Source organism: Micropterus dolomieu, linkage group LG22 (genome assembly GCF_021292245.1).
Source record: "Micropterus dolomieu isolate WLL.071019.BEF.003 ecotype Adirondacks linkage group LG22, ASM2129224v1, whole genome shotgun sequence".
Classification (NCBI taxonomy): domain Eukaryota; kingdom Metazoa; phylum Chordata; class Actinopteri; order Centrarchiformes; family Centrarchidae; genus Micropterus; species Micropterus dolomieu.
Genome location: NC_060171.1, coordinates 29,712,536 through 29,725,391, shown reverse-complemented (window position 1 = coordinate 29,725,391; position 12,856 = coordinate 29,712,536). Strand labels below are relative to the sequence as shown.

Sequence of the window (12,856 nt, the reverse complement as noted above, 5' to 3'; positions counted from 1 at the left end):
TTTTACATATAAATTAACGTCCGTTACATTCAAGCATTTGCCAGATGAGTTCACTCCATGCTGATTAAGCCGATCACAGCCAGGCTAATCTCTCTTTTTAAATCTGGTGTCTGTGGCGACGTTCCCACGCTGGCAAACTGGTAGTGATGTTTTTAATGCCAACCAGCGACGATTGGAGGGTCTATACGTCAGAAGCCAGTGTTGACAGTGTAATTACTCTCACTGTCAGAAGTAGCAGACAAAAGTTCCGCACTGCAGGTTTAAATATCTTTATAGAACAATAATGTAGTCGCCACTGCATACATGAGAAGTGAAACTGGAAACTGCCAAATGTATGACAAACTGAAATGTTGATTAATCCTGTCACGCTCCATTTTTACATAAAGACACCCTAATAAATAACTGGTTATTACTGCCTGATTGTACATCAAAGAACCAACACAATGCCTGAGTCGCAGAATCCTGTTGTAGCTATTTGAGTAACTATAATCAATTAACGAAAGGCTACAACTAAATAGAAATTCAGGGTGGAGAAAAAAGGTAAAGCTATCCTCCCTTTAGCCAAAAGAAAACTCATAATACCCTCGTCACCCGATTCTCTGACTCTGTGCCTTAAATAAAATCATCTAAAAACAAAGTGTAAAGTAAAATGCATCCCTAGTTATTTGCCTATCAACAGGCATTTTTGATCAGAAAGACAGTAACAGCTGGACTTTGAATGTGTAGAAATATGTCCTCTTCCACTTGACAGCATCCCTGGCTGACACTAAACACTAAACCACCTTTCATTATGCTCCAGTCATCTCGTCGCTCTTTGACATGTCGGTTGTAATGGGAAAAAAGCTGGTAATCCGACAAAAAAGGGTGGTTCCCAATCTTTTTTCTCCGACTTAAGCCAACATCCCTGTCAAAGGAACTCCAGTACCCCTTCCCGGACAACACCCGCCATGTTCTGAATGTGTTCATTTGAAGTAGTTTGAAACTGGATGTTACTTAACACTATTTTATAAAAGTGGATATTGTTACGCCTGTCAGTGTTAGGTCAGTTGTTCAAGTTTCTATTTGTGCTGTACGTTTCACCATCTATACATTACTTTAAGCTATTTGACCTGTCACTAGTTTTAGTTTAACCGTTTAGACTAATCTGCTAGTGTTTTTTCTCAATCACAACATGTAGTGCTCAGGTGTTCAATCTAATGATAAGTCCTATTTTTTCAAATTAGCTGAGCCACTCTACAATCTTGCTGTAATAATGCGCCTGCAGTCAGGTACCTTCCATGTATGTGTGTGTATTTGTGTGTGTGTATTTGTGTGTGTGTTTTCAAGTGCTCCTTTAACCTCGGGAAGTAGACACAGCTTGAATTATTATGCTTTGACCATGAACTAACAAAAGAACAGCACACGAAAACAGGAAATCAATCATCTGATGTTCCTTTCGGGACCACTGTGAATCAACGATGAACAACAGACTCAAAAATCCAATGTAATTGTTCAAATTAAATAAAAGCGTTTTACGTTGCAGAAGTGCTGTTACTATACATCTGTGTGTATTTCAGTGTCAACCCTGCCAATACGTCCAGCCACAACACTGCAGGGCCTAAACCTCGCACTGTACACGACAGTTTGTAGATGCTGGGCGGTGACTGTTGTCTAAATGATATAATGAGCCTCTGCGTGTTCAGATTCTGCTCTGAGCGGGCGAGCACTGCAACAGGAAACACTTACGATTGTGGCCTTTTCTGGATTACATTGGTCACGCTGTTGCCAAGACAACAGCAATTAGAAAAGACTAGGTTACCAAGCAGAGAGCGGTTATGTTTCCGTAGCAACCAAGGTCAGGGGGAGAAGGCGCCAGGTTTACCTGATCGTTAAGAATAAGACAGATATAACATATATTGTGCTAAATACTAGGAGGTGTTGGCTTCATGCAGCAATCTATTATATGCGTTAGCATTCAGACTCCAGCAGGAACTTTAACTCCAGTGTCCTGCGTCCTCACTGGCTTTAAGCGTCTGTGAAATGTACTGGCTGATCATGAAGGGGGGAGTTAAAGATTAAACATTTCCTGCAGAAAACTGACAATATATCAAACCCAGCAGCATTGACTGGATAAAAACAGCCCAAAATGTGACTTGAAACACTCCCCCACTCGACAGAACACAGACATACACATTTTATTTTCTATAGGCAATCTGTTTGGCGAGAGGACAACAGACAATGTGTCCTCCTGTATCTAGGCCTGTGTGTGCCTGCTGTGTGCACTTCCTGTAATTAGTTGATTATCACAGCATGTTGTCACACACCAGCTTACACAAACACACTATAATGACAATGACATAACGTGGCTTCCCCTTAAGCCTCGATCTACAAGGTAGTATTTACTGCGCTTAAGCAAAACTTAACAGCTGCATAATACGGTCGCTGCACTCACACCACATCGATCCTCGCATCTCTACCTCCCTTCATCACCAATTCTTTCATCTCTCCCTCCATAAATACCTTCTTCCCTCTGCCTTAAACCCATGTTAGTCCGACACACACACACACACACACACACACACCTCTCCCAGGTCCACTGTAGTGTGTAACCAGAGGCTGGGAGAACACTTAATCCCTCAGCACCTGCTTTCCATGCCAGCATGACCTCTTGCAGCTGCTTGTGTGTGTGCATTTTTGCCTTTGTTTATTATACACGGGTGCCTGTTCAGATATTAGTAACTTTGCATTCATGTCAGGGGTGGGGGTGTCTGACCATTTGCATATTTGTTTATATCTGTGTGTTTTTAATAACAAATTTGAGCTAAACAGATGTCTGCCGCTTTAGTCTGCAACAGATGGACCGGATATAAAATAGCTACATTATGATCCTATACACTGCAGGAGAGCAGACTGCAGGGATCAGAATTTAAATTAAATGTGACACTTACACTGTCTTGTCTTCTCTCCATATGCAGCGCAACCATTTCAGGTTCATTATAAGTCTCCATGACATTAACATACGCAGTGAGATGCTTCTGAGAACCACTGTCCTCGGTCTGTGCAGTCAGTTAAGAAATAGATTATTAGATATGTTGGTTTTTCTACTCTAATGCTTTCCCACCCACATTTGATAATAACACCCCCATGTCTACAAACACACACACACACACACACACACACACCCCTTTACTTCAGGTTTCTTGCAACACCAAGCTTTTCCCTGTCCAGTATTAAAGTACTCTCACAAACAGAGAAGAGCTTAAACTAATATTGAACCATAGCTACTGTATAAAACTAACTGCATACATAAAATGCAAAAATGCTCCCCATCTCTTCGCAGCCCTCTACTTTCTGCAAAGCTCAGCAAAAAACAGAGAGCAAAATTTAGACAATTTTATTGGCATAAAATATATACAAGCAGTAAAATTTAAAAAAGTGTAAAAACAATATAAAATAAAATTACCTTTTTTCCCATCCACGTAAGAAAAAAGAAAGTTTGTTGGACAGTTGGTCACGGACCAACTGGATAAGCAATTCTGATTTGAATGTGCAGCTTTCAGTGCACGGTAGGAAAACGTAAACACCTGTGGTTCCTTCTAAGAGGTCCGTCTGCCTACGGCTCCCCACCTCAGTCGCACATCAATCACTCTCTCCACATCTCCATTTACACTTATTCCCGCCTCTCCTCCCTACAGGTCCCTCTTTGTTCTGCCGAGGAAGGGGGAAAAGGGAGGCGAAGCAGTGCAGACGAAAGGAAAAGGCAGAATTGCTGCCTTCTCGCAGAGGGGAGGAAGTGGAGTGACCACTGTGTGATGGAGGGGGAAAGGCGAGAGGAACAGTGGTTGCCATCAGGAGGCGAATGCAGGGACAGGACAGCTGATTTCTCTAGAGGAGGAGAGGGTGACTGACATAACAAACTGTTTGTGCCTCCTGATGGAGGACATGTTTGCTGTATTGTCACCAGTAGTTGCTAACAGAAGCCCAACGGTCCTGCGATTTGATTCCAAGTGTGAGTCCACAGGCTCTCCTGAGTTTAGTTTGTTGCAGATATATACCAGCTCCTCACACACAGACATGCCTCATGTGGAAGTTGACCACGTACTCTGCGTTGGTGCGCTGGACAGAGATAGCAAAGGGTTCGAAGGGGTGGAAGGTGAAGGCAACCAGCCGTCGCACGGCGTGATTTACTGGCCGCCCCAGCAGGCCTGCCTGGATCTTAAACTTCAGCAGGCCGGAATCCCGCGCGTAAAACCTGGTGGGTAAGGGATGGAGGACAAAAAATAGAGAGAGAGTAGTGACATTAATTTCTTTCCCTACTCCAGTGTGTTTCTGAAGGCCTCTGCTCCTATATGCTAGAGATCCTTCCAGAGAAGTGAGTAGCAAATGTTGCTACAGAACTGTCTGAACGGACTGCTGTTACATGAATGAATGAAGTGTTTTTGAAGTTTCAAACAAACCAAGGTGAACACTTATTAACTACAGAGGCAAGAGAAATCAAAGTCAGCAAAGGTAAAGGAAAGCAAGTAAACTAACTAATCATTTCAGTATTTAATTTAATTCACAAATGAATTAGGACCTAATTTTTCTATTGAGATATTTATTTTGTTGAGGAAAGGGGACTGAAAAAAGATTTACTAATAAAATTCTTTTTAAAAAAGGATTTGATCATAATTGTTTTAATTTTAATTGTTCTACCTCAAATTTGTGAAGTGATCCAAGTGTCTGTCACGTTCTGACCATAAAGAAAAGTTTAACAACACAATTAACAATCTGGTTTCTTCAATTTTCACTTAGGAGGAAAAATCAGCCTTTAAACTTGGAAAAAAAAAAAATCATGATTTGACATTTTTTGATTATAATAATTATATGAAATTTATTTATCATTATAACATTTTTGGCTTCATCGCCCAGCCCTATTTCAGTGTTTCAAATTTTGCTGCAATGCAAATTTCTTATGAAAGCTTCTCGGTAGCCGAACCAGCGATGTATTGTTAGTAACATTTTTCATGGATTGTCATTGATAATGTGACATGATTTGACAATATGGTCATTGACCCAGATAAGAGTCTGTACCTGATGGGGTGGTCTCCGCAGGTCTTGGGCCTCTCCATCACTGATACCCACTTGTCATCATAACTGAAGAGGGAGAGGTCAAGGTAAGGACTGCTGCTGTAGGACTGGGCGCTGATGGGCAGCTGACCCAGCAGCCGACGCACCGCCTCGGTGTGCCCGCCGTATTTGGCGTTCACTATGGTGTCTTTGAATCTGAGGCGCAGACAGGCAGGGATATCAGCAAAATAACAATAAACAATAGTGAAAAGGCAGTCTCTTCTGGCCTTGTGGTCTAGTTGTAAAGCTCTTTCTATGATCCTGAAGTGTAAGTTTACACACTAGTTGTTTTGCTTTGGAGATTAACAGCTCAAAGCCCCCATTTGATGCGACAAACGTCTGAACTAGGTTGGAAAATACAACTGTGTTTATTCTAAGCAACCTTTTTCAAACATACCTGGCTAAACTATAGTCCTATGTCTCACTAAGCACTACGAAATAAGCTTATGCTGGCCAGTTACAAGTGGTGCAAATCAGGTTTCCTGAATGTGCTCGCCCGCTTTCAATTTCTCCACTGCTTTTTCCAGACATCAATTTTCAACACTCTAAAATCCAATTCTAAGCTCTTTTCCTCACTCAAACTATCCTTTATCTTCTCCTCTGTCCTCAATCCCCCCCACCGTCTGGTCCGCCCTCTTCACCTTCCACAGAGGATTTTGTCACCTACGCTGGTGAGTCGAACCGCCAAATTCAATCACGGCTCCTCCATCCACGCTGACTGTCTTAATGTCTCTCTTCTATATCCAGATTAAGTCCTAAAACTCCTTCCTCCAGGCCTCCAGGCGATCGCCGCTGATGTGCTTCCCTTCCTAACCACCATCTTCAAATCCTCCCTGACATTTGGCTGCACAGCATCAGGTGCAGTTTTTTTCCCTTTCATTCAGAAAAGAGCCCCGAACCCAGCAGTTTGCCAGCATTATTATTTTAAAACTACAATGTATTAAATTTTGGCAACAAAAAAAAAATTTGGTATTTCAATTCAATAATACAAGGAGATGTCTCTCCTCTGTACCTTCTCTGAACCTGTCGTGCGTAGTTGTTGGATGACGCAGAGCAGGGGAACTGGACGGCCTGGCTGTGCAGCGTAGCGTTTCTGAACAGGTCACAGAAATTCTCAAACAGCTCCAGCAGCTGGTCGGAGGTGTTTTCAAAGACGGCCAGCACCTCTGTAGACACCATGTTGTACACAACAAAAAACGACGGCTGTGGCAGAGAAGAAACACAGAAGAAGAAACACTGAAAAAAATTTTTCAAACCAGGATACAATCCGCCCTGGTCTTCTATAGTGAAAAACCAAGGACTGTCATGAATAGTGAAAGATTCATCATAGTAAAAGTAAGCATTCCACGCTTTGGCTTCTATTTATGTTTATATTGAATATGAGATTATGTATATATTCTTCATAGGTGAAATGAAAATAGCTGATTGAAAGGAAGTCAGAGGGCTGAGATTTCATGTAAATAAAACATGCATTAATTAGACCGAGTTGCTGTTGCCATGAATGAATCACAGTACTGAACGGAGTCTGTAGGAGAAACGTGTCCTTGGAGACCTGAAAGAGGAATCCCTGTTTTACAGCTCCAACTACAAAAGACACGAGAGAGGCAGGGGAGAGCAACAAAGAGAACAGAGGGATGAATTCAGTGTGTGTGTGTTTCTACCTGTGAGGGGTCGGTGACTCTGAGTGTGACCACGTCTTCGCTAGTGTATTTAATGAAGAGATGATGCTCATCCAACAGCTGCATCTTCCACATCCTCAACCTCCTCAGCTGATCAAAAAACTGGAAGAATCTGACGACATCAGGACAAAACACCGATTTCGTTAATGGATACTAGCATAAGCCATTTATTAAGCTAAAATACCAAATATGAGATATGAGACAGAGCCGCTTGTTTGAGTGTGAGGTGAATCGATGGCGCATCGCTATTCTACTTGGAAGAGTAGTCTATCATTACTGTGACAAAGTCGTTTTTTTGTGTACCAAGTATTGCACTTCGCTACATTCCAAGTTGCATCCGTTACAGAGAAGAAGCTGCAGGTGTGTGTGCAGCTGCAGGAGGGCAGAGCTCCAGAGAGGTGACACTCAACTGACTCTCTGGAAAACCGACATGTTGTTCTACAAGTAAACGTTCACTGGCCGAGTGTCAGGGGGTGGGGGGTGCACAGTGGCTGCACACACGCCGGGGCTAGTACTTGGTGAACAGTACAAAAAAGCACAATGCAATAAAATTAAGGATCACGTTTATGGGGTATGATTATGGTTAGCATTATTGTACATCGGCATAGTTATAAAAAGTTGTGCCACCTCAAAGCAACATTGTTTTTTTTTTTCTTAAAATAATGGTCAAGTCAAGTTTATTTATAAGCACATTTAAAAACAACCACAGGTGACCAAAGTGCTGAATGGTGAATGATGTCACTATCATTGAAGAAGAAGCAAAAAGTATGTACAATGTAAAGCCTCTGCAGACATAACGTTAGCTGATGGCAGAGGCAAATAGATAGAAGAGAAAAAAAGAGTTACCCAGCAAGAGGCTGCCGGACGTTAACTAGAGGTTTGAGAAATAAAAGGCTGCAAGACGCAGAGCTGGCCTTCTTTCTGTTGGACTAGTAAGTAATATTGCTACAGTATGTCCTGTGTTGTCGCATTTGCTTGATGTCTGGGCATTGTAAGCAAAGTTGGTGACTTACTAGTTTTTGATCGTAATGTAATCATAACAAACGCACATGTACAGCTGTCCTTATTTATGAAAGGCAGTGAAGTACACACTGATCTAATGCACCACCCAGTGAGCACGTAACCCAAATCAGACACATCCACAATGTTGCGTGACCAACAGGTGCATGCCGGGTCTGGCAAAATACTAAATACTAATATACTCAAGGTGGATCCTCCAGGTGACTTCCGCGTTCATCCTGGAACTTTTACCTTCAGTGTAGTGGATAAGGCCTTTCTTGGAGTATAAAGCTTATATCAGGGCTGGCTCATGTGAGCCCTGAAACCTCCCTTAGTTATGCTGCTATAAGCCTAGACTGCAGGGAGACTTCCCATGATGCACTGAGCTCCTCTCTCCGCCTCTCCATCTGTATGCATTCTTATCCCATTGATGCATGTTACTAACTCAACTTCTTCCCTCACCCGTAGTCTTGTGCTTTCTCACCTCGTCTTCTGTTGCTCTCTGCAGGTGTTTCTGCTGGAGCTGTAGAGTCTGAATCTGTGGTTGCAAGCTACCAACTGCCCAAATGTTCCTGCTCGACACTCACTGCTACAATTATTATTATGGTCTTATTATTATTATTATAATTATTAGAACTATTATTATTTTATTGATATTTGTATTATTTCCCCTACAATAACTATTATTTTGCATCTCTATGTGGAACTTAAATTGTTACTGTTTGTTCCCTTTCTATGGTAGTGGGACTGGTTATAGTGGGACAGAGAGGCTTAGTGCACTGGTTATATTATGCTTTAAGAATGAACAAGCTCAGGACTCACAGAATGCCGTTCAGACAGGTGAGGGCAACGCCAAACTCACTGAACTCACTCTTCTTATTCTCTATACAGCTCCATGTTTCCTGCCTTGGTGATGTTTTATTTTGCTGTTGTTCTGCTGATTCTATAACAAGTGTCAGGCTATTTCATTTATGTGGATTAATAACACTAGTTGGACACGCTGCGGTGTCCATGGACTTTTATTTATTGTTGGTCATTTTTGTTTGATTGTCTGTGTTTTGTCTGGTTAATTCTAGGCTACACTGAGGAAGGCGGTTGCATATTTCTAATTGACAATCAGTTGTATTCACAGGCTGCAAAGTGCTGTCTATAGAAAAGGAATTTATTGTTGGTTTGGCGATTAGGACTCATGCTGCTGATGTTATTACGCTAGTACACTAGTGCAATTTATTTATAATATATATAATTTGAATTTTAAATCTTTTGGTAGTTCACTTTATTTTGACAGTACAGTAGAGAGAGACTGGTATGGCAGGAGAGAGGGGATGACATGCAGCAAAGGGTTTGGACTTGAACTCGGACCACTGCGGTAAGACCTTGATATGTGGTATGTGCTGAATCAGGTGAGATACCTGGACGCCTTTGGACATTCTTTAATTTACAGTAGTATAGAGTCGTAGTATACATCATCTTAAAACATTTTCCCATAACCACCCCTTCTTGTACTCTTTCCATTCCTGCCCATTTGAAGCATAATTTCTGTGCTACAAAACACCAAACTTGTGTAGCACCAGCGCAATGTGTACATACAGCCCTGTTTTAGATTTTGGACTGTCACATAGTGTAACTGTAACATTAGTTTAAGCCATGTTCTCATTCAATCGTGGCCTTAAACAGGATTTGAGGTGCGGTCTTGCTGTGTTAGAAAAGCTCCTGGTTCAGAGGAAGTGTTTTCTGATGGTTCAGGAACTATGGAGGCAGAGTTTGTAGGGCTGACCGCTGCTGATTGGTCAAACACAGACAGTGTGGCAACAACAACTTGTGTACCACTTCATTCACAACGCAAGGAAATAACAATAACTCTGCGTTGTTGCTGTTTTCCTGTGTTGGAAAAATGCATTTTGTTTCTGTCATTATAAAATTCACCAAACCACTAATTGTCTATTGTGCCTAATTGCTAACGGAGATGTGATGGAAACAGGAATGTGAAACAGGGACTTTTAATACCTAGTTTAGTTCCTTCGGTTCCCTAGTTCCTGGAATGTTTTGGTCAAAAAATGGTTAGACACAGCGAAGATAAAAGAGAGCTCTTAATTCTTTCTCTCTGGTTTAACTGAAACAGTGGATGAATGAAGTTAACTGAAGTAAAAGGTCCCTTGCAGCCTTGCAGCCCACTAACAGGGCAGACCAGCTTCCTACATATTACATAGACACACTTAAGGACCTGTCAGATACAATATACTAGGACTTCTAAATGAAATCTCAATAATACTGCCCTGGCCCCTGTGACTTGGTAAGTGAAAAATTAAAAATCAACTGAGAGCATGAGAGGAGAGTCGTATACCTCCTCTTTGCGGTGGCGCTGCCATCCTGCTCAGCCCTCCTCCACAGGTAGACCAGCAGCCTGTGCTTGAGCGAATTGATGGTCTTGTCAGTGTACAGACGAGGGAAGCCCGGCTGACTCTCGGCCTGAGCCTCAGTGTAAACCGCTGAAAGAGTAAGGAGGTCGTCCTCATAACAGAACCGCCCAATGGTCCGTACATCTAGAAATGTTCCCTCTGGTGTGACCTGGGAAGAAGAGAGATAAAGGAAGATAAAAAAAAAAACGAGGATGATACATTGGGGTTTTAATCTGTTCTTTCAGCGGCAGAGATTTAGAGCAAATTTACATTTGAAATAATGAACGTGCTCACCTGAAACACATGGATGGTCTGCTGCTGGACCGACAGCACAGCCAGGATGTTCCTGTAGAGGTAGAGGCCCTGGTTGTGGGACAGGATGATCTTGTCACACTTGAAGGACCTGGTGTCACACAGCCTTCCAGTGTGGAGATCAATAATGTGGAGGGAGTAGTCTTCTAGAGGTGACCGGGGGTTGGGAGTCACAGATTCGTTGTTACGATACACCTGGTGGGAGATGGAATATGGACAAAAGGGACAGTCTGAGCAAAACTATGTAATTATGAGTTTCCTTGTTAATTTGTACTAAGTTTGATGATGTGGTTACCTCAAAGAAGTATGGCGGCGGCTCCTCTGGGACATACACAGCCGACCCAACAATGACATAGCGGCAGTCGTCTGTGAAGAGGCTGCACTCCCGGTTGAGGTGTTCTCCGTTTGAGGCCACATTAGTGACATGGAGCAAGGAGAAGAAGCGCTCAAACAGGCGGCCTCGGATGTTGAGGGAACGCTGGTCATTGGCTGTTAGAAGAGTCTCTCCCTCTTGGCCTCTCAGCAGGTCCTGAGCTGCCTGGCAGCCTTGGTATTCATATATCTACAGGAGGAACATTGAGATTAGAAGACAGTTTTTTCTTCATCTCTTTGTTCAGGCAAATCGGGTAGTTGGACGAAGCAAGTTAGTTTCAGTCTGGGCCAGTTGCTTTTGACATTTGGGAGATAAAAATCATACAATATGTGGTATTTAAGGAGTCTAACTCAAATGCTTAGAGGGGAAATATAAAGGAAAACAGAGTTAACAGTTAGGCTTCTCTCTTCTTACCTCCAGAGAAGTCTGGTCAGAAGAGAAGGCGATGAAGCAGCGTCCATCTGGTGAGAACTTCCTAAGAAAGCACGGGGGCTTCTCCACATTGACCACAGTGAAGTTGGGGAAAAGGTTCTGGTGGAAGCAACGTACTCTGTACCAGTGAGCTCCGGGTTGGCCCGAACAGATCCTCCGCCTCTCAAGACGGTGAACCACGTTTTGATTCTGGATCCGTCTTGGCTTCAGGGTTGGGGTGTCGTCATCCATCGCTGTGATTAGAGAATGATCTCCAACTTCTCCTCAGAAAGTAGTTAAGACAGGCGGCCAGTACGGTGAAACGACTACATCACAAGTACAGTCCTGTTATCTGTGTTTTCTAGTGAGAGTCAGGGGAGAAAAAGAACCAATGAGCGCTGTTTTCAAGTAAAATAAGTTTCAGTGCTGAAATGATCAACTGAAGTCAATAACTTGATTAAAAATGACAGTAATAAATTCCAATGTTGATAACAGATTCAGCATTTTAAGTCAGTGATCAAGTAAAACCACAAAATATTTGCTATTTACAGGTGCACAAATGTGCAGGGTGTTTTTTCATGTCACTGAAAACTTTTGAGTTTCTTGGCTGCTGACAAACTGAGAACTTTAAAGAGCACTGATGACATCCTCGGGGTTATTTTTTCAGACTTCAGAAAGCTCTTCATGAGCCGCAGACATTATAGAGAGGTTTTCACAGACTGAGTGACGTTTATACTCCATACGACGAGGAAACTGATCTTCATGTGCTAAATGCGAGGAGTGACAACAGCAGCGTCCTTCTGCTCTGTCCAGATATCCGAGTCTGGTTTGATTTTGAGCCCATTACAAGTCTAAGACCCTGGTCTAAAACGTGCCACTAGCTGAGCCAACTCGACAATTAAGAGCAGCCACCGAACATTATGCCTATATTCCAAGACAATTAACACAGTACGCTGTTACTCACTTCTTGCTTTTAAAAGCCAGCGAGCCCGCTACTGAGAAGCTTTCTAGGTCCTCCAAGTTCAGCCGGTGTTCTGACGATTTATGCTTCCTTATCGAACCGGTTGTGTTAGCAAAAGCAGGTAGGTGTAAAAGCTCGACAACTTACAGTTAGCTAACGTTACCGACTGCTAGCTTGTACCTCACGTCAGTGGCAAACGCCCAGCTTCATTTATTTCCCAAAGTGCAAAAGTAACTGTAGCCTATCACATTTCTCCAAATATCCGACTGCCTGAAGCATTTTAAGTGTCAAAGAGCCGCTATGTTTGTTGTGAGGCAGCCGCGGAGGAACCAGAAGAAGAAGACGACAGCATCGCTGCACTGTAGCTCTGAGCTATTTTAAACAGCGCCACCACATCATCCTCAGGTGAGAAATTGTATTGCAACCTTTAACATCTGTATCAAAAATCTAATGGATTTGTGATGATGACAGCTGAAGGCTACCAAAATCGGAAACAGTAATGTGCAACGTTAGGCACGACTGAGCTGACATGTAATGGCATCAAAGTAACACTGTTTACATAATGGTTACAGTACAGTATAACACAGTACTTTAGTTAGATGGATTTAAAGATAAATGAATACATGCATTTTTG

General features: G+C 42.5%; 1 protein-coding gene across 1 annotated transcript; it reads right to left on the bottom strand.

Annotated features, from left to right (window-relative positions):
• Nucleotides 1-3,358: 3,358 nt before the first annotated feature.
• det1 (DET1 partner of COP1 E3 ubiquitin ligase) lies at nucleotides 3,359-12,556 on the bottom strand. Its single transcript, XM_046036562.1, has 9 exons — nucleotides 12,226-12,556; nucleotides 11,265-11,622; nucleotides 10,773-11,039; nucleotides 10,460-10,672; nucleotides 10,111-10,334; nucleotides 6,750-6,879; nucleotides 6,101-6,291; nucleotides 5,053-5,244; nucleotides 3,359-4,231 (listed from the first exon to the last, which is right to left on the bottom strand). The coding sequence occupies exons 2-9, from the start codon at nucleotides 11,511-11,513 to the stop codon at nucleotides 4,042-4,044; spliced, it is 1,656 nt and encodes a 551-aa protein (XP_045892518.1). The 5' UTR covers nucleotides 11,514-11,622; nucleotides 12,226-12,556; the 3' UTR covers nucleotides 3,359-4,041.
• Between the last annotated feature and the right edge of the window lie 300 nt (nucleotides 12,557-12,856).

What these genes read in the sequence shown, in the direction of transcription:
- det1 (XM_046036562.1), bottom strand. Translation starts at nt 11,513, where the DNA reads ATGGATGACGACACCCCAACCCTGAAGCCAAGACGGATCCAGAATCAA. An exon ending in CTGACCAGACTTCTCTGGAG is followed by an intron (nt 11,040 to 11,264) that starts GTAAGAAGAGAG and finishes TTCCTCCTGTAG; the next exon opens with ATATATGAATACCAAGGCTG. An exon ending in TGCGGAGACCACCCCATCAG is followed by an intron (nt 4,232 to 5,052) that starts GTACAGACTCTT and finishes CTTACCCACCAG; the next exon opens with GTTTTACGCGCGGGATTCCG.